The sequence below is a fragment of the Rhinolophus sinicus genome, chromosome 5 (assembly GCF_057876585.1).
Source record: "Rhinolophus sinicus isolate RSI-liver-muscle chromosome 5, RSI-T2T, whole genome shotgun sequence".
Lineage (NCBI taxonomy): Eukaryota > Metazoa > Chordata > Mammalia > Chiroptera > Rhinolophidae > Rhinolophus > Rhinolophus sinicus.
This window is the reverse complement of record NC_142505.1, coordinates 42,099,302-42,120,248: the sequence shown is the minus strand read 5'-3', so window position 1 is coordinate 42,120,248 and position 20,947 is coordinate 42,099,302. Positions and strand designations below refer to the sequence as shown.

General features: G+C 46.1%; 1 protein-coding gene across 6 annotated transcripts in view; it reads right to left on the bottom strand.

The window, feature by feature from the left end:
- Positions 1–20,947, bottom strand: part of VGLL4 (vestigial like family member 4) — a 144,064-nt gene that overhangs the window by 10,190 nt on the left and 112,927 nt on the right. The window contains exon 1 of one of the 6 annotated variants that reach the window (XM_019732659.3): positions 13,659–13,728. The exons of the other annotated variants lie outside the window; for them this stretch is intronic. Coding sequence (XP_019588218.2) covers positions 13,659–13,672 — 14 coding nt within the window. The 5' untranslated portion in view covers positions 13,673–13,728. Of the gene's footprint in view, positions 1–13,658; positions 13,729–20,947 lie in introns of those variants that run through there. 6 annotated transcript variants of the gene reach the window in all.

The window sequence follows — 20,947 nt, the reverse complement described above, 5'->3', positions numbered from 1 at the left end:
TTTCATAAAGCAGATCCGACCACAGCAAGCCCTTCGTTGTAACTGTCACTGGCTCAGCACCATCTTCAGGGGCCTCCCCGGCCCTTCCCCCTCCGACTCTGACCACCTGTCCATCCTCGTCTGGGTTCCATGCCACCAAGAGCTGTGCTCTGCAGTTACAACAGTCTACTTGCCATTCTTCAAATAAGACATGCCACTTCGTGCCTCTGTGACTGTATATATTTGTGCGTGGCGCCCCCCACCCCACACACAGCCAACTGTGCCTGCAGCTTTAGACCCCAAAGTGCCCCTTGCAAACCTTTACTGACTAGAGAACCCACCACACCACTATTTAATGTCTTTATCTACGTGCCTCCCCAGAGCCCCCGACTTCCAAGAGTGCACAGAGCCCAGCTCACCCCACGCCCTCACTGCCGAGCACGGCAGGCCCATGTCACCGTGAGTGAATGAAGAGACGCTACATGGATGACCGGATAAGGAAAGCAAGGCACTGTGGTGGTGGGACTGTGCGTGGGCTGGATCATGGAGAGGTGAGGGCTGAGGAGCCGCCTGCAGGGGAGTTTACACCCTTCAGATGGGTTATGTGCCCCGACCCAGATGCCCTTAGGGGCTCAGTGGAAAGAGCAGGAGACCTGGCAAGACTTGCCAGGCCCCAGACGCAAGTGTGGGCACAGGAAGCTCCACCTCAGAGGGGTTTAAACAAGGACTGAGCACGACAGAAACATAAGCAACCGTGCTGGCACAGCACAGGGGATCGTGAACACGAGCGGGACCAAATCAGCACTAAGCTTAGTTTATCACTTAGTTTATCAATTGCAAGGTAAGTGACTGCATAAGGCACAGCATTTAACTTTTGGATGTTTTCCCCCTTTTATTCTCTGGTTGACTATACAGAATGATTTAAAAGCAATTAGAGAATAAATTTTCAGCCCATTAAGATAACAATGGGGGTGGGGGGGGCCTGATGGCTCAGTTGGTTAGAGCGCGAGCTCCTAACAAGGTTGCTGGTTCAATTCCCACATGGGATGGTGGGCTGTGCCCCTGCAACTAAGATTGAAAACGGCGACTGGACTTGGAGCTGATAGGCCCTGGAGAAACACACTGTTCCCCAACATTCCCCAACAACATTAAAAAAAAAAAAGATAACATGGAAGAGTACATACATTTTGGTCAAATGGTCTAAATGAAATGTCCCATATATGTGATTTTCAAATACATACACACATGCACACATGATAAATAAGATTAAAAACCCCACCTTAATTCTAAAATCAGCCTGTCCATCATTTCCTCGTCCTGTAATGATTCATTAGACATCACAAGTCTGTCCAGTGACTGCCTCAGGGGTCGTGATCGCAAACACTAGTAAGACTGCAGTGCAGATGTGAGGCGGGCCTTTCCCTTGACAGACTTCAGGCCAATCAAACCTGAGATAACCTGGCTTTTACCTACATGGATATTTATTGTTACATCTACAATTCATCAGTGTATGAAAAGACTATACTGTCAGCACACATGGTCATCTTCAGTATTAAGTTTTCTTCCAAATTTGGATAAAATAAACTTCGTTTGACAAGATGTGTAAGTTGTTTCCCTGACACAATCAGGGATTGTCCCCTCACCCATGAGGTGTCTGAAGGCCACTAAGGAACGAGGCAAAGCCGGGGATGGATTCGTGAGCTTCTCAGTCAGAATTCTCCTCTGGCCAATTCAGACTACAGTTTATACAACCAGTGTTAACTGAGCCCTACTTTGTGACAGTCACAGAAAGTAAGACACAGCCCTGTGTTCTCAGGGCTGAGGTGAGGCAGGTGCCAGAGAAGCCGGAAGAAGGCTGGAGAGGGTCAAAGGATGACTAACCCCGGGTGGAGGAAAGGAGTAGCCTGAAGCCCCCCCAGTGTCAGAGGCACCAGGACACCCACACAGCCCACCCATCTCTCACACACGTTTATGTGGCACTAAACTCGGCTGAGCCTCCGGAGGTGAACCCTGAGGCCTGGGGACCCGTAACCACACTCGAGGGGAAAGCGATGCCCAATGATGGGGTGAGCTGCCCGAGGGCATCTAGCTCATGGAAGGAAGGAGAAGACAGGCCCTGCTCCACCCACAGCCGCCACCTGGGCTCCTGAAGACACGCTGTGCCCACACCATGTGGGGGGGGGGGGGGGAGAAGGGACTCTGGGGGACACGAACCAGAAAAACAGCCAACCAAAAACATGACGCGGCAGGGCACCATGCATCAGACGAAGACGGTGAAAAACACAGAAAGAAAACATCTGAAGAACTCACTGGTTAATTTTAGTAAAATTATATATTACTCACATTTCCAGTTCTTTTTCCTGGTTCCCGGAGCTTAAAGACAGACATTGTTTTCCATGTGCCCCCCTTCCCGGCCCCTGAATGAATCATACCCTGGGCTCCACTGCTTCCCAGAGCATCATGTGCTCTTATGGACAGCCGACCAAACCACCGCTTCCTGCCTGGGAGATTGGAGTCGCCTCCGTTCTAGTTAAGGACAAAGTTTGCTCATGAAAAAAGGGCTGCAGCCCTGTTAGAGCCTAAGGGGCTCATGGGTAGCTGGCTGGACGCCAAGGACCCGCCAATGTCACTGCCATTCCAGGGCACCCTGGTCCATCCTGGGAGGGCATTTCTACTGCCAGCTGTTTTAGGAGAGAAAATGGAAAGGGGAGACAAAAGTGAAGGTGGTTAAGAAAGAAGATACCTATTATATGTTCCTCTTTGACAAAGTGTTCCAGGGAATGGATGCCACCTGCTAGTACTGTTTCCCCGAAAATAAGACCTAACCGGAACATAAGCCCTAATGCGTCTTTTGGAGCAAAAATTAATACAAGACCCGGTGTTATTTTTGGGGAAACACAGTACTCTCCCCTCTCAGAGCTGAGACACCAGAAATGTCTACAGTGTCTGGGGAAAAGTCAACTAGATTCCAAGCAGTGAAACTGTGAAAGAATTCATCACATGAAGAAGTCTACCACATCCACTGGATTCTCATTAAAATGAGATTTTCCCCACCCTCAAACATCAGGAGTTCCGAGTAGAAAGCAAACCCATGGGAAGGTATTACAATACTTGACATGCTCAAGCCTTAACGGAGTTCTGGTGACGATGAACGGCTATTAGGCAATGTGAGCCTGAATCTGTACAACAGAGGAGGGGATATGGGTATGAGACATTTTAGTTAGTGCTTTCGAGGAAACACTCTGGGATCCTGTGGGCCCCGTGAGGCAGGCAGAGTCTTGGGACAGGTCCCTCGGCTCAGGTGAACGAGGCGAGGACCAGCCCAGCCTCCCCCATGCGGTTCCCAGAAGGCACAGGATGTCCTTGACATGACAGTGGCTCTGCTGGATGCCAGACCACTCCTGGCAGAAGGGAACTCAAGTTCTGTGGCAACACACCCTACACATGAGGGTGTAGGTAGAGATGAAGGGTCAAAGTAGGAAGGACCGAGGAGCAGCAGTGAGGCCAGAAGACGCGGGGAGCCCTGGACGGTCACAGCGAAGACACAGTCCCCTCTAAGCATTACTGTAAAGTACCTTGAAATTTTAAAAGCTCCCTTAGAGACTGTACTTAATGCCACTGAGCTGTACACTTAAAAATGGCTACAATGGTACATTGTACGAAATGTGTACTTAACTACCTCCCGTTCCTTCCCAAGCACGAGGCCTTCCCTGACCCCCCACCCCAAACTACAGGGGTGGAGGTAACAGTGGGAACCTGGATGTGTGTGAAGGGACCAGCCCCCAAAGGCGCACCCCCACTTAGTTGCGTGTCCCTTAATTGGCCAGCCTCACGGCGCTGTCCCCAGCCAGGCGGGCACATCAGCCTCCCCAGGGGACAGGACACTGGAGAGCCCCACGCTCGCAAGCTCTGTCCTCTCCCCAGCGCGGGGCACGAGGACAGAGCCAACAGCCGGTGTTTTACCAACATTCACTGAATAAGTGAATTATCAAAGTACATACACTATGTTGAGTCCAGTTAACGGCATTTGTGGTGACTGAAAAGGAAATTAAGGTCATTTCTTTCAGAGGAAATTCCCAGCAGGAAAGACGTTTTTCCCTGAAAAAGCAGTTTAGGGAACATTTAGACACCGGGCATCCGTGGTAGGGAGATGTTTTCTCCCTTTAACCACCTTCTTCATCTTCTGTTTTCCTCCCCCCACTTGTCAATGTCCCCGTGCCTGTCCAAACCTCACACAAACGGGGACGCACGCATCACCCCCTTCTTTCTTCTTGTGAGCAAGAGAGTTCACTGCTTCCCTGTCAAGTAAGAAGGCACCTGGGTTTGTCTCCAGGACATCCTGGTCTCCTCAGTATCAACTTCAGACCAGAAGTGGAGGGGGCGGGGACACCACCCCCAGGGGAAGGCTGAGCACAGATCACGTTTGCATGTGGAGGTGGTGGGAGGTGAGGCTGCGACACCCTCCAAGGTAAAAAATGGCGAGCTGTGTGTCCTTGGCAGGAGGAAGTTGGGAAACACTGGCATCCAGAGCATCCCAAGCACAGAGCGACCTGGGGTGGGGTCGTCTCTGTTTCAACAAGCACATCCTGGTCAGCAGTGAAAAGGGCCAGAGACGGCCTTTCCCTTAATGGTAGGAAAAGATCGCCTTACATTCAACAACTATCATCGCTTAACATCACCTAATACTGAAGAAAACAGCCACAGCCCTACCACCATCAGAGGCTCAAGGGAACCCTACCTGAGCATGAAGGACACTGCAATTGGCTAATGACACTGTTGCCGCAGCTACCCACCCACATAACATTTCTCCCCACTGACTCCCCCCCAAAGGTGGCATCCCCCTTTCTATTCAGATTTCAAAAATCAACTACACAGAACTGAGCGATGCACACCTCATTTGCTCAATCACATGACATCTGTCCCAGTCCCAGGGAGAAGCACATACCACTGCAATGTTGTCCTTGGAAAGTCGGGTCCAAAAACAATGCATTAGAAGTCAGGGAGTCCCTGTCAGCCCATTATTTACCTCGCTTACCTGTACTATCATACTATCATTTCTTAGTAACGCTACATGCCACATCGTACGCTGGACCTCACTACCTTATTAAATCCACCTCAACGCCCCATTTTATGGCTGAGTAAACTAGGCTTCAGACAGGCTGAGTAACTTATTTCAGGTTGTAACACTAGTACAGCACCAGGATTCTAATTTATATCTGACTCGCTTGAGAGCCTTTCTTTTTCACTTTTCCCTCTCAAGAAAGAGGCTGAGAAAAACTACAAAAGACCTACGTACCTACCAGCCAGAGCTGATAAATGAAACTGTACTATCATATTTGCTTCAGACGTTTTCTTCCCTCCTAAAGGGAAATACGGGCAGGGATCAAAACAGCCGCCATGCAGACACAGCTGCAGCCCCTCCTTCCCACCTTCCCCAGGCCCGCTCTTCATCCCCAGGTGTCCCACTGTCCTGTATTTGGGGATTCTTCCTATACGTATATGAATATACCTGTAAATAATATGGAGCCCATTTTAAATTTACATCACGGTATCACACTGTATGTATTGTTTTATAACCATGCTTTTCCCCTTGTCTAGTTTTGGGGCTCTACCCATGTTCTGACGTAGGGATCTAGTTTATCCATCTCATTTACCTGCTACATAATATTCCTTTGTACGAATACACCACAATTTAATGATCCATTCCTCTACTGACAGGTATGTGGATAACCTCCGGTGTTTCCTTATGACAAATAGCCTCACGGGGTTTATATCTTTGCATGTGCCCTGTGCCTGGGTGCAGGGTTTCTGAGTGTCACTCAGGTAGGTATCTAGAAGTGACGCTTGTGGCTTGTAGAACTCACCGTCTTCAGCTGCCACAGATGTTGCCCAAACCCTGTCCAACATGCGGGTCCACTCTGCACTCCCCCTGCCAGCGGAGCCTCAGGCCTCCCGCAGAGGTGCGTCCTCTGTAACATCCCCACAGCCTCTGGATTTCCGCCATTCTCATGGTGGGACTCGCCCCTCCATGTTCTAATCTGCATTTCCTCAATTACCAGTGCAACTGAGCATCTTTTCATACATTTACTAGCCATTTTATTTTCTTCTTTGAATTGCTTTTAATGTGTTATGGGTTGAGTTTTGTGCCCCCCAAAAATGTTGGAAATCCTGACCCCCAGTTCCTGCAAATGTGACCTTACTTGGAAATAGAGTCCCTGCAGATGAGCAAGGTAAGATGAGGTCATCAGGGTGGGCTCTCATCCAGTGGAACTGGTGTCCTTATCAAAAGGAAATTTGGACAAAGTGACAGACATGCACAGAGGAAAGATGAAATGAAGACACAAGGAGAACGCCGCCTGTAAACAGAGGGATGCATGAGGCCACTAGAAGTCCTTAAGAGAGAGGCCTGAACACACTCTCCCTCCCAGCCTCAGAAGGAACCCACCCTGCTGGTATCTTGATCTCAGCCTTCCAGCCTGAGAACTGTGAGAAAATAAACTTCTGTTGTTCAGGCCACCCAGTCTGTGGTACTTTGTCATGGCAGCCCTAGCAAACTAAAACCATTTCCATGGCCTTTTTTTTTTTTTTTCCCCAGAGTTTTATATATTTTTAGGTATTCTCCACACCCATGTTTTTTTCTGCTTTATCTGCATTACTCCTGCCCCTCTGCCCCAAAATTTGAGAGCTTCCTCTGGACATTTTCAAAGAGGTCTCTAAGATCCCCTGGGCCTCAGGTATCCTTGTCATGATAAGGCATACTTAAATAAGCAGCGAGATGACCAGGAGTCGAGACCAGTGTGTGAGACCAGGCTTGCCAAAGAGAAGCCAGGGGGCCAGATGCCCTGCCTTCTCCTGCAGGTGCAATTCAGGAAGCCAGCAAAAGGCATTCCCACCTGCCCCTACATACAGGAGGGAAGCAGCTTGTCAGCCAAGTTATAATCCAAGACCTTTTGGCTCAGGAACATTTTGGATGGATGGATGGATGGATGGATGGATGAATGAATGGACCAGCAGCTCTTTTCATTATCCCTACGCTGATGGGCCCAGCAGTAACGAACACCCCAAGACCACAGGCCAGCTGTGAGCACCACCCACCTGCTCTTATTCAATGCTTGTGGTCAACCCTCGGGAGTGCCCGCCACCGTTCCCATGGTTTATGGAGGGAAACAGGATTGAGAAGCACAGCACTCAGCCAGAGTCACATGGCTGGCAGGTGGTGGCTCAGGGCTCAAATCAGGCCAGGCCTTGCTCTTCTGCGAGTGTTTCAGAAACAGCACATTTCTGTGGTGCGGGAAGGAGAATCACCAATACTGGACAGTGTAAAGGGAAACACATAACTGACTTGGGCTCTTCTCTGGGATTGAGTCAAGGGTGTTCAACCTAAGCCCCTCAAGAGTAAGAGGCGTTACGTTAGTATAACCCACGTCTCCATATAGTCTCTGGTCTCCAATATTCCTCTCACTTCCCTGCAGCCCCTCCAGCAGCTCAGCTCTCATTAGTGTTTTGTGTGATGTGCTCTTGCCACTCATGTCCTTTTTTTCCCTGTGAGACTGGAAAGAGCTCTAGGGGAAAGTGGGTCTCCCCGTGGCCCAAGCACAATTACTGTGCAGATCTGCGTGAGGGAACCACCCAGGGAACCCAAGAAACCTGACTGACATCACGGGAAGTCACAGGGTGGCCACTTAAGTCAAGCTTCTAGGTAACCAAAATGTAAGCCTCCAGATAGAAAAAAAAATTTTAAACTATTCGGTTAGAAACCTGTCTGAAACATTCTACAATGTATTATTTTCCTTGAAAAGGACTCGGGGTCTTTATCATAAACACTATTTTCAGCCGTGACGCAGTAGGTCTCCAGGACAGGCCTGTCTGCTGCAGACTGAGTCCTCTCGATTGTTCAGCAACTTGTGTGCTGAGGCCAGCTCCTCACCACGTTCCGGTCTCTTCCCTTGATTGTCACAGGGCCATTCCTGGAGTAAGTGGGCCTGCCACTGCTGGTAGCCCTTATCGCTCCTTTCTCCTCACTGCGGGCCAAACAGCCAGGCAACTAGGTTTGCTAGAATGATGTGCAAAGTAATGGTCCACAGGCTCTGAGTGAGTACAGGGTCTCCCACGGCAACTTTCCCATCCCCGGTTCCAGTATTCAGACATCTTATTGGAAGCTTGGGAAAGTAAGGGCCTTCTAGACCTGCTGCTGATAGAGACGCAACACACCTGTGTCAGCTCGCAGGGCAGAGCTCTTACACACTGCCGGGAGATTCCCATTTCTGCACTGCTCAGTTCTGTGTAAATAAGATACCAGTTTTCTTTGACTACAACTGTCCACACATGTTTTCCATCATTAGCTGAGACAAGAGGAAAAACTACAGTTTGAAAAAAGAGGTCAACCCTTGAGAATGTGTCTGGTAAAGTATCTCGCCTGTCATGTTAGAAACTGTGACCAAGAAAGCAGTGGGCCTTCACCTGAGGACCGGGCCTGGGGGACTTGTCCTGGGGACAAACGGGCAGGGACCCATGTGCACAACCAAGCACTGCTTACAGACGGAACGGATCACACGCCTCACATGTGGCCCCTCAAGCATTTTCACATGAATGGAGATGTGGCTGAGACTAATAAAATATAAATTAATTTAAAATTCCTACTGCTACTAAATTTGTAGTCATTTTTGCCATTATGTATTCTCTCAATGAATGATATTTAAAAACTACAACCACTATCATATTTTTGGCATTAAACAGAGTCTTTGCACCAGAGAAGGGATGGAAAACATTATGTCTTCCTTCTGTAACTGAGCTACAATGTCTGAGGTGGACAAAAACCTAGGAAAGCTCATCTATTTCTCCACACAACAGAGGTGTAACAACATGGTGACAGTTTGCTTGGCTATCCTTTAAGGACCATTTGAGACGGCTAGAGAAAGGGTGGAAGCCTGGGGATTTGCCCAATGAGACTGTCCAGAGCCGGATTTTAACAGAACAGTGTCTGCACCAGCTCGGACAGCAGCGCCCAGAAGCTCAGTTGTTCATGCTTAGCCGTCCACCAACCCGAGACTCAGAGAAGACCAGTTCCTTCTAGACAGGCCTGGAGTGAAACAAACTAGGAAAAGGGATCTACGCACACTGCACTGCCCAGGAGTTTCTGTAAGTCAGTATCAACCATGGTGCCTGGCAAAGAATAACTAATTTATGAACAAACCAACCCAAAGCAAACCAATCTTAGGGAAAAACAGCACCCACTATAAGACAGAGGCATTCGTGAGCTACAGGGCAGGACCTGGTTCAGGGGTGAGCAGAGAAAGAACTCCAGTCATCGCAAACCCACCAGAAACTAATGGTCTGAAAACCCCTTCAAGAAACTGTCATTTCCGCTTTCATTCTTCTGGGTTGGTACCAAGCCAGCTTTCACAATGCCATTTAAATTCTTTTGAAGGCTCACTCTTAGCTTGTAGTCCACATTTTCCAGCAAATTGCTGGAAAATATTAGAAAACCATTTAGTGAAAAGATTGGATGCTTTGTCCTACTCAGAGGAAAAGCGCTTCATGGTGAAATGTCTGAATACACGAGAAGGAAGAGGAAAGGCAGCACCCCTAAAAGACTGCCATACAGGCAGGCACTTACTTTCCCTTTAAGCAGTTCCCTCGACTATTGAAAAGCTTCAGTAAAAGGTTTTTCCTCATAATGAATGAAATCTGCTTTCCAGTATGATTCTTGGGTCAAAGGTCAGCCCTTTGGAAAAACTCAAAGTCTATTTCTTCTTCCAACTACTGGAAAACTGCCTCTCTGTCAGGCCTGCCATGCCCAGAATTCTCTTCACAAACAAGAATCCCTCCCGATGATCCTACACCAGAGCCCTCACTGCCCTGTCACCCAACTCCCCACTCTCCAAATAAACATTCCCACTACTCCACGTGTGATCTAAATAAGAGAGCACGCAAGAAAAGATAAGTCCCTTCAATTAATGGGAGCATATTTCTGAACCAAAAATCAGGGCATAAGGTTCAGTAAGAGTAAGAACTAAAGTAAACAGACTAGAACATTCGAAATCAAGATTATTCCAGGGCCCAGAGTCCACTACAGCTCTCCTCTAACAGCTCCTCACGATGCCAACAGCTACTTCCACAGCCCTGTCCCACGCACATGAAGTGTGTGGCCACCGAAAATTCTACTTGTTTTCCTTTCTCTTGATTCAGTTATATTTGTGACCCCGTACTGCCTAGAGATATAAATGAGTTACTACATAGATACGTATCACACATGCATGCCTATCGAAACAAACTATCCAATTTTCTTCCTATGCTGTGGGGTTTGTTGGCATTCCCTCCTCCCCTACAGAATCGTGTTCCTACAGGTGAGTGCCAGCGGCCTTCCCAGGTGTCCAGCCTTGATGGTGGTGGTAACCAGTTCCAGATTATTTCATGGCCTTAGGATATTAGAGGGTAACCTCTAATTCCGTACATTTATTTAACATGAAAAAAAATTAGAAAGCCAATTTTCCTTTTAAAGCTACCCACCTACCCTGACTGACATCAGACACTTGGCAGGCAAAATTAAATTATTGAGTGGAATTCTAGCTATACTAAAAGGTTTGAGAACTTAAGTATTGAGTACATAAAGTGATTAAAAACTCATCTAATAAAAGATATTATTAAGACATCTACCAAATATTCTTTAAAATAGTTGTTACTGTTAATATTAAATTATTAATTATTGCCATTATTAATTACAAAATTGTTGACGAACCTAAGGACCTTTCATCTGAGAGCAAATTACGTTGTACACTAATTCCCTCTGAGAAGCCAGGCAGTGTCTGGATTGAACTCCATGTTTCCAAAAACTAGAGGAAAAGATTGGCTGAGCTATTTTTTCTTCACTTAGATTACATGATAGGAACAAGATTTGAATTAAAGATTATTTCGAGGACCCTCGGGTGTTTAGAAAGGCTTCTAACATAGTGACAATTAACAGACAAATTACCAATCAATCTCTTTTTACAGCAAAGTTTCCAAAGGACCTAAAAAAAAAAAAAAAAACAGTACTGACAGCCTACTTTATTTTTTTCCGAGTTATAAAACTCCATTTCTTTACAAATATTCTCATTTTTGAAACTCTTCAGAGAATTAAGAACTGACATTCCCTGCTTAGCTTTACTGTAGCATCTCTATCACTGAAAAGCAGTCCCCTGGCTATTAAAACACATTCAATCCAAATGCTGGAACCCTTGAAAAGGAGGGAGGAAAGGAACCTAGGGGAACCTGATGGTTCCATTCAGCACTGAAAGGGCATTTCCCCCAAACTCGAGTTCATGATTCTAAAAATACCTTTAGGAAATCCATGACTGCCACCCCCCAACACCCCAAGGGACACACACTTACTTTCCTGTTCATGTGTGAGGACGGCCTTCCAAAACCAGATGGTAATGGCGAACCCTAACTACCCTTTAAATTAGAATTACCCCCCTCAAGAGTCATCACACTGCGACTCTATTATCAATCAGACGCTTCATATCACGTCCTCAGAAAACTGAACTTCTGTCCCCAAACTGCTCACACCCTCCTTGTGCATCACTCATCCCAGCTGAGCACGGAATACAAAGGCTTAACACATAATAGATTCATTATTGTTTATTCAGTTCAACTAAATAAAGTTACTCATTAGTCCTTAGAGGGTATTTTATCTTTTTTACTGTGGTAAAATAGACATAAAACTTACCATTTTGGTCATTTTTAACTATACCATTTGGTGGCATTAAATATATTCCCATTGCAGTGCAACCATCACCACCATCTACCTCCAGAACTTTTTCATCTTTCCAATCTGAAACTCTGTCCCCATTTAAAAAAAAGCCCCCATTCTCCTTCCCTCCACCCCAGCGCCTGGCAACCACGATTCTGTGTCTCTATGAATGATTCCTCACATAAGTGTAATCATACACTATTTGTCCTTTTGTGACTAGAACATTTCACTTAGCATGTTTTCAAGGTTTGTCCAATGTGTAGCCTGTGTCAGAATTTTGTTCCTTTTCAAGGCTGAATAATATTCCATTGTGCGTATAGAGCACATTTTGTTTATTCATCCACTGATGGACACTTGGGTTGTTTCCAGCTTTTTGGCATTTGTGAATAATGCTGTTATGAACACGAGTGTACAAATATCTCCTTGAGATCCTGCTTTCAATTCTTTTGGGTATATACCCATAAGTGGACTTGCTGGATCATATGGTAATTCTGTTTACTTTTCAATCCTTAGAAGTTTTGACAAATCATTGGTAGTAAAAGAGTTTGGAACTACAGGATGCATTTTTCACTACCTGTTTGTCCCTCCCTACTAGAGCAAAACAAAAAGGTTGCAAAAGGTTGGGTCTGGCCCACAACACGACAACAAAATGCAAGCCTCTGTAGACAGTCCAAGTGGTTCATGAGAGAAATGCTCATGAATTATGTAAACATTTGACATAAAAATTAAATAAACAAAGAACATCCATCACCCAGCTCACTAAATTCAGCAAATGTAAGCACACACAGCCAATGAGGTTGCAACCAAAAGTGGGCATTGTGGAAACTCACAAACCCAATATCTGTGGTTCTCATTTCTCACGATGGGCCTTTAAAAATTACTTCATGTCATCCAAGAATGGCTAGTGTTAATAATACATAGCAATAACTACCATTTGTATAACATTAGTGTACAGTTTTACAAAGTGCTCTGCACATGTATTATCATCAGCAGATCTTCTTCAATCTGCAACTCCTCCGTACTGCCCAGAAAAAGGGGTTTCTCAAATGACGAAACGAAAACCCCGCTGCACCTATCTGTGCAGGCAGGTGAGGGTACTGGACACCGGCTCTCAAGGAGTCAATTACTTCCCTCTCCGCTTTAACCTCCCTCCCTCAGGGGAGAAAAGGGTGGGAGCAGTGACTGCTCCGTGGAGTTACTTTACAAGTCACTGAGAGATTAAACAAAAACATTTATTTTTCTATTAAATGTGAAGGATCTCTCAATCTCTACAGGATCCTGTGCACTAAAGCAACTTACAGAGTAGGGACTCAAGTAAAATTTCCATCGAGGGAAGTGGTCAAATAGCTGAGGTCAAAACCTCCAGACTTCAATTGTGGCCAAGTGCTTTTATTTCCCTTGTAATTTTCTTTAAGAATAAATGTTAAACCGAAAACATACCCCCTTTTGGAGGCGATCCTGGCAGTTGAACTGAGTGGGAAGAAAAAGCACCCTGTACTCCCCAAATCAGCAGCCACTCAAACTATGCGCCATTGTTTGGAGGAGTCACATGATAGCCCAGCCTGGCCATAACATGTCAGCCATCACCTGAAACTTGGTTACTTCCAACCCATTAAGGAAACAATTACTAGTGTGCATTAACCCTTCCCGCTCACACGTGTAATCGGCGGCCAGCCCTGCAGCCCCATTAACAGGCTTCTCTCTCCTTCCTGTCCCCTCAGAAGAAACTGCACATGACATGGATGTGATTGGGACAAGGTGCCATTTAGTGAGGGGTGAGGGATGAGAAGGAAAATCACTGCTGTCCCTTCTGAGCAAAATCAACTCTACCTCTCCCAGCACTTGCTGCCTCATAGTTTAAATTAATTACAGCTGAAAATACAGGGTTGCCATCTGGTTTGAAAAAGCAAGGATAAGGGAATAAAATGAAAGGGTTTTTGGTACTAACCTCACTTTAATCATTGCCAAAGAGCATGAAGACAGCCCAGCGTCCTCCCACAAAAAAGCCTTGGGCCTCACAAACTTGGCAGGCAGTCCCAGGCACAAACGGGATAGGCAGAACGCCTGTCAGAATAAAAGTCCCCAGCCGAAAGGAGACTTGCAAGGTAAGGGGCCTGCCTGCCCCCAAGCCACAAGAAAAGTTTCCTTTGGGTCCTGGGATAGGTTAGCAACTCCTGGGAGGGTTTATTTACAGAGGGTGTCTTGCCAAAATGTTACATGCATCATTACAGTTCCATTTTGTGAGAAAATAGATCTGCTGTCAGAATTACAGTATGCGATTTCCTCTTTCTTTGTTTCTCCATCTTCCATAACATAAGGCTTTTATAAAACTCTAAAATAAGGCTAAACAAAACACAGAAGAGGAAGGCTGCTGGAGAAGGGAGCCAGCTCTGACACAACAATGCATGCAAGCCCACAGCACTCTTGCAGCTGACCCTTCGGAGAAGGAATGTCAAAAATCCCTGTTTTTTTCCCTCCGCTGCAGCCACAACTACGGTCTCACTTGTGTTTTGTAGGAAGCAACTTCCTCCTGCTTTCCTCCCACCAGCAGAATCCTGGATGAGAGGCTCTTTTCTCTTTGGACTCTTGGGCTGCAGAGAAACGCTGACTGCAGGCCTGGGGCAGGCCAAGTCACCAAAGGGATCCTTGGTTGGTCTTGACAGGCTGTAGGTGGGTGCAAAAAAAACGGCCACGTCTGCAGCTTTCTTCACCATACCCCAGTGTTAACTAGCCCTCAGAAGTGAAGCAGCAGTCCGATTTTCAGCCCACATTCAAGTTTTACCTGAGTTCTTTTCATCCTAGCAGAGTTTTGCAAACAAAACCGAGATGTAACTGAGTCCAGCTGCGTTCAGAACGTAATATCCACTGAGGCACAGCGGTGTTCACTGGAATCAACTCCAGTCAACCAGTTACAGTCTTTCTAAACCAGAGATTAGAGTTGTAACCAAGAAGATAAAAGCAGAGTACGAAGACAAGCATTTCTGTCCTGGGGAAAAACACATTTTCAACCCAAAAAATGATGCGAAAGTTGCCGTCCAAATCCTGCCCTGACGGAATGATTGTCTATGGCAACAGTGTCCATAACATTCAAAATCTCAGGAGTTTAACTTTCGAGTAAACGGTACATCTGTCAAACCACAGGAAACATCTGGTAAAATGGTTAAATAAAAACAATTTAAACTTTTGATTTCAGAGCTTGCTTATGGTACTCAACAAGGGACTATTAAAACAAATACGAAAAGCTTTCTGACCACTCAAGGTGCTCGGTGCTCAGTGAGATAGTGGGGGGTGGGTGGGGGTGAGGGAATGTCCCTGAGCTGGAAGGGGGAGAAAAAGCAGACAAGGCAGGAAACGGCCGCAATCCTATTTTGTCATGAAGATGGCAGTGCCCCTGTTCCTGACTGGGACGCCGACGGTGGCCAAAGCCTTCTGAGGGTGCGGGCAACTCCCTGCTCTGCCCACACATCATCCCATCTTGACCTTCCTCAGGTACAGCTAAGATCCTTTCCCTAACCAAGGCTGACTCCTTCACCTCCACGCCCCCAACACCACCAACAAAGTAGGCACTTGGGAAATATTGGATATAAGTAATATACCAGCAAATAAATTAGGAGACTGGGTATTTTCCTAACACATCTGCTGGAGGATCCTTAACATGAAGAGTTGTAACATATCAATAGAAAAAAGATGAATACAGTAATTTTTAAAAAAGACATAAACAGTCACAAACACAACAAAAAAAGAAATTCAAATGACCAATAAGCATGTGAAAAGATCGTTCACGGTCCCTACCAGCAGAAAGGAAAGGGGGGAAGGGGAGTGCAAGTCACTACATGGTGATTCCCCTATGAAACTTGCAAAAATTAAATACATGATGACAGTCACCTTTGTGATGATGTAGGATGAGACACACACATACAGTTGCTAGTAGGAAAGGAAATCAGCAGCGCTTCTAGATACACCAAGCCGGCAGACCTCAGTGAAGCAAACCTGGGTGCCCTCTAACCCAGAAATTCCACTTCTAGAAAAATGGGAAATATGAGATATGGACAGGATGGAAACACAGTGATAGTCCCGGAAGTTCTGCACGTGGCAGCGAAACACTGCCAACAGCCCCAATACTACCTGCATTTGTTAACAAGCGCTCTTGGTCACAAGCAACATAAAACAAGGCCAGCTAGCTGAAAAAGGAAGTGGGGGCTGACGGGAACAATACCTGCTCCATTTCTTGGAAATGAAGAGTTAAATGACCAATCCCTGAAAAGGGAAAAAAGGACGCAGCCCTGGGGGCCTCTGCCACAGGAGGCGGAAGGAGCTCTGTGCTCCTGTGAACCGCACCCCCGATTGCTGCTGCTCCAGTTCACCTGTCTTCTCCCAGCACTGGGGCAAGAGGCTGGGCTGGGGACACCACTGTCAACCACTATGCTACCCCTCAGGGACCATGAGAAACACTGTCCCTTTCTAGGTCCTGCATATAGAGGTGACCCTTGAATAACATAAGGGTTAGGGGTGCCGACCCACTCCCCCCACCCCCGCGCAGTAGAAAATCCATGTAAAACTTATGATGCCCCCAAAACTTAACTACTAATAGCCTACTACTAGCCTATTGTTGGCAGGAAGCCTCACCGATAACATACAGTCAATGAACACAGTTTGTATGTTATATGTATTATATATACTGCATTCTTACAATAAAGCTAGAGAAAAGCAAATGTTATTAAGAAAATCAAAAGGAAAAGAAAACACGCAGGTACCGTGTATGCATTTGTGACATACCTCACCTTTTCTCCATTTTTTCAGTATTTCTAGGCTACATGTTCCATCGGAGAGTTTTTTCAAATTGTGGCACATCTCCAAAAAATTTCCCAATATATTTATTGAAAAAAAAAAATCTGTGTGTAAGTGGACCCACGCAGTTCAAACCCGTGTTGTTTAAGGGTCAACTGTCCACCCGTCTCCAATCACAGCACCCTTAAAGAGCTACTAACATCAAGTCTTACAAATTCTGAGATTGTGTTTATGAGATATCACATGTGCTGCTGAAAATCAGAAGGACCCACCCCCCCCAACACACACACAAATGCCACCAGTTTTCAGTCAAGAAACTTCACCCGAACTTCAGATGAATTATTCTAAACAACTGGGGCTCCTACAAGAATCCAATCTACTAGGGTTTGTATTGGATTTTGTAGGTTCACGGAGAAAAGGAACAGGGACTGCACCACTGTGCCATGACTAAGTGAAGGTACTGGATTTTCTTTTTTTTTAAGTAAAACTGTTGGAATTGTTGGCTAGAAATAGAAATGAGCCTTTGAGGCAGTAATACAAAATTACGAAATGGTAATTTATCTTAGAGCAGGCATAAAAATTTTAACTTGTTCCATGCAGCTCAGCCATCTTGCGTTCCCAATCCTTTCCCTCCTCTTTCAACACTTCTCTCTCCCTTTCCCTGTCCCTTTTTCAGAATTCATACTTCCTACCACATAACAACCACACACGTATCTGAATAGTTCATTTATTTATCATCATACACAACGTCATCCCTTCCGGGGTTGATAGACAATCTCCCCGCCACTGGCCCAGCTGGCGTTCCACAGGGAGACCTCACAAGGGCCTGCACTCCAGGTCAGCCCCTGTCGGGAGGCCCCCTTCCCTTACCCACCAAAAACACACTACCACCCACCCCCGCAAAGTGGGAATAACTATTCTAGGTTAAAGATCACTAAAAGACACTACAACCAAACGTAATGTGTGGTTCCTAACTGAATCCTGAATTGAAAAGAAAACATCTAGGAAGGGCATTATTGAATGTGAAAATAAATGTATGTTTATATGATGTATATATGATCATATCGTTGCCTACCACACACAAAAGAAAAGGCAAGTGAGGCAGAATATTAACAACTGGTGAATCTAGTGAACGATACATGGGTGCTCATTATACTAGTTGGTCAATGTTTCTGAACTTTTTACAAACTAAAAAGTTGGGAGGGAGAAAACGATGGAGGGTCAAATTTTCACCAAATTTGGATGGAATGTTTAGAACTATCTCACTTAACGGACAGGCAGTGTGGGATGTTGCAGCCCTTGAAGAGTCTTCTCAAAGAGCTGACACAGGGATGTCAGGATGCCATGCAGAGGAGCACGCCATACAGATTACGATGCCATGGGCAATGGAAACGTTGGTTTCAAATATTAGCCTCAAACTGAAAGTCACAAGGCAGGTTAGACAATCCTCCCTGAACTGTAAGAGTTCCTTCTTACTCTCTACGTAGCTCGCTGAAAGGCGAAGCAGACATTTAAATAAATCCGTGGGTAAGGAGTCTTTAGACAATCAGTGTCCAAGGAGGCCATCTAGTAAGAAACAATACTGGGAAAGGGCATTTAGGACAGATCACCCAAGTCCTGGAATTTTATCTTGTAGTCAAAAAGGACCCAGAGACACAGCCCAAAATACACTTGGCCATGTCTTCCAAACAGGCTATCAGGAAAGACCTGCTAATTGCGGAGCTTCATGACCGTCAGGCCCTTTCAACAGTGTCTCCATTTTCAAGACATATCCATGTCACACACACTTCTAGAGAACACTGGGTGTCTGTGTTTCAATCATTTAATACAACTTGCTCTAAAGCTGCAGCCTAACACAAAATGATGCAGTGTCATTACCAGAATACAGGGAAGTACGGCTATTAGCAACGCAAGCCCAACGTTACCACACACAAATAAAATAAACACAATACATCTATTAGAAAATAGTTGAAAAACACTTTGGCTTTGAGAACTTTTTAGGTAGATTTGAAAAACATCGGAAGTGGTAAACACGTGGGCAGAGAACTTGCATGCTTTTCTAGTATGAACAGATCTACTCTTTCGGTCGATTTCCACCCAGAAGGAATGTCTGGCCATCTCCGTGACCTGTGAGGTGAACACAACTAAATTGAATTTCTCACTTCCATAAACCTTACCTATGTTTACAATGGGAGCGGAGCAAGAAGCATAAGAAGAAATATAAACAGAGGAGAGGGAAAAAAATTTTCATTCATACAAAGAAACTCCAAAGGCTTATACTCAGAGTCAATACTGGGACAAAATTATTTGATCCAAAAAAGCATCATCAGTCGGGCTAGTGATTCAGAATGTAAACTGTGCACTTGAGCAGGTACCGGGAATTTGCACTTCTGTTTGCAGCGGGGGGGGGGGGTACTAGGGGTGGAGAAGGAAGGCAGTGGAGGTCCCGCTGGTAGGACTCTCTCTGTTCCAGCATGTTCCCTGAAGTAAACACCAAGGCTACAGGGGGAAAATCAGAGCATAAGAAGTGGTGCCACTCAGAGTTGATTACGTATTTGAAAGCAATTCTTATCATCTTTCCCAGTCAAAGGGAATAGTGTTTGTGCGACAGACACGAGTTAAGACTCAGCCCATGGCCTGGAGGGATTTGCAGTCTGGGGAGTGGGACAGACAGGTGGGCACATGATTACACCAAAGTATCATCATTTTATACAAAGAAGGGATCATCTTGAAGCAGAAGGACTCACCATTTGCCAAGAGGAGAGGCAAGGAGAGAGGACAAGCACAGGAGGGGACCCGCGGGCTCACATCAGCAAGGCAGGGCACCCGGGCAGAAGCTCCTGTAGACGGCCATCTGTCCAGGGGTTCCTGGAGCTGACTGGGAGCCATGGAAGAATTCCAAGCAAAGAGTATAACTTCAGAAACCTTCTGGCACCAAAGTGCCAAGATCAGGAGGGCGCTGCTGTGGAAATGGAGGTCTAAGCCATAGCCTTGGCCAGTTCCTACGCGGCAAACACTTGCCAGACTGACTCCACAGCAGGTGGCAATGGATTTGATCTGGGAGACGAAATGGAAGAAGGGAAGAGTTGACTTCCAGGGCAAGCGATCGCTGTCCCCCATCATGGGGGACGGACTTGGGAAAGTGATGGCAGAAGAACAGCGCAATGAAAATCAGTTCCAGTGAAGCAGCACTGAACTTGAGGTGCACACAACACCTACAAGGTGGACAGCTCTGCGTGCGTGTGAAGGTTAGGTCTCAGCTAGACATCAAGATGTGGGGATCCTCCGAGCCAGGAGTTGGCATGTGACTTCACTAGTAGAGTGTGTACAGTGAGACGCACGGAGCTCTGAAGACTGGCAATGATGACGACTCTGAAAGATCCTACGTGGAATGGCCACAGCAAGAAAAGGGCCGTGGAAACCAAGGGGAAAGAGACTTACGAGGAAGAGGAAGTCACATAAGCTAAGGAATTGCAGGTTGCCCCCTGATCTGTAGGTCACCGGTGAATGAGGGAGAGGACGTTCATTAAAATTGTTTGTAGGGATCACAGCACTGGACTGGAGAGTGGCTACGGAAGTGGAGATGACCGGCTCTCTGGAAACAGCTTGGAGGGAAGGAGAGAGGTAGGAATGGAAGACGGGGACACAAGGCCGAGAGAGGACAGGCTCTCCAGCTTCCTCAGTGTCTCTGGCCTCAGTGAAATTCCCTGAAAGCCCCAGACACGAAAGATGGCACCCAGTAGTCCCAACTCAAGGAATTACACAAGCATTACAATAGTTAAGCTGGGCAGCACCAAGCTTTGGGAGTCTGAACATTTATAGTAGGATTTTGAAACCAAATAAAATGCTATTTTGCTAGGCAAGTATGCTCTGTGGAATATTTCTAATAGGGACAAAGGATTCCATGGCCAGCTACATTTGAGAAACCCTGGGCTAACCAGTGTTTCTGTACACTGGACTTCTCAAAGCCTGAACCATGCTAACGAGCACGAGCACACCCAAAGACCAGGTTGGGGCCCTCCCAAATTCGGCCAGAGAGCACTCTTTTTCCTTCAAGGATCTCGAGGCAAGAATGTTCTAAGACAATCTATGGGCCGTGGTGCTTTGAATCCCCAAGACGTGTCGTGTAGCCAAGGAAATCACTGCTCAAGAGTTAGAAAACTCCATAACCATTTGATAGGTTCAAGGACAAAGCCAAATTTAGGGAAGCAAAGAGCTTTCAGCTCTCGGACTTGCTTCTAAAGTGACCTGACATAGTAAGAGTGGGTTTGTTTCTTCCACGTGGCTTTGACCCAGTTTCTGGAGCTGGTTTCTATGTGGGTCCAATAGTTGTATTTCTTAGGTCTCTTCAAGGAAGCGAAGGCATGACATGAGATGATTTAGAGGAGAGTATGATAACAAAATTTGTTTCCTTCTATTCTGCAGTACATTTCATTTCTGTCGGGGCTA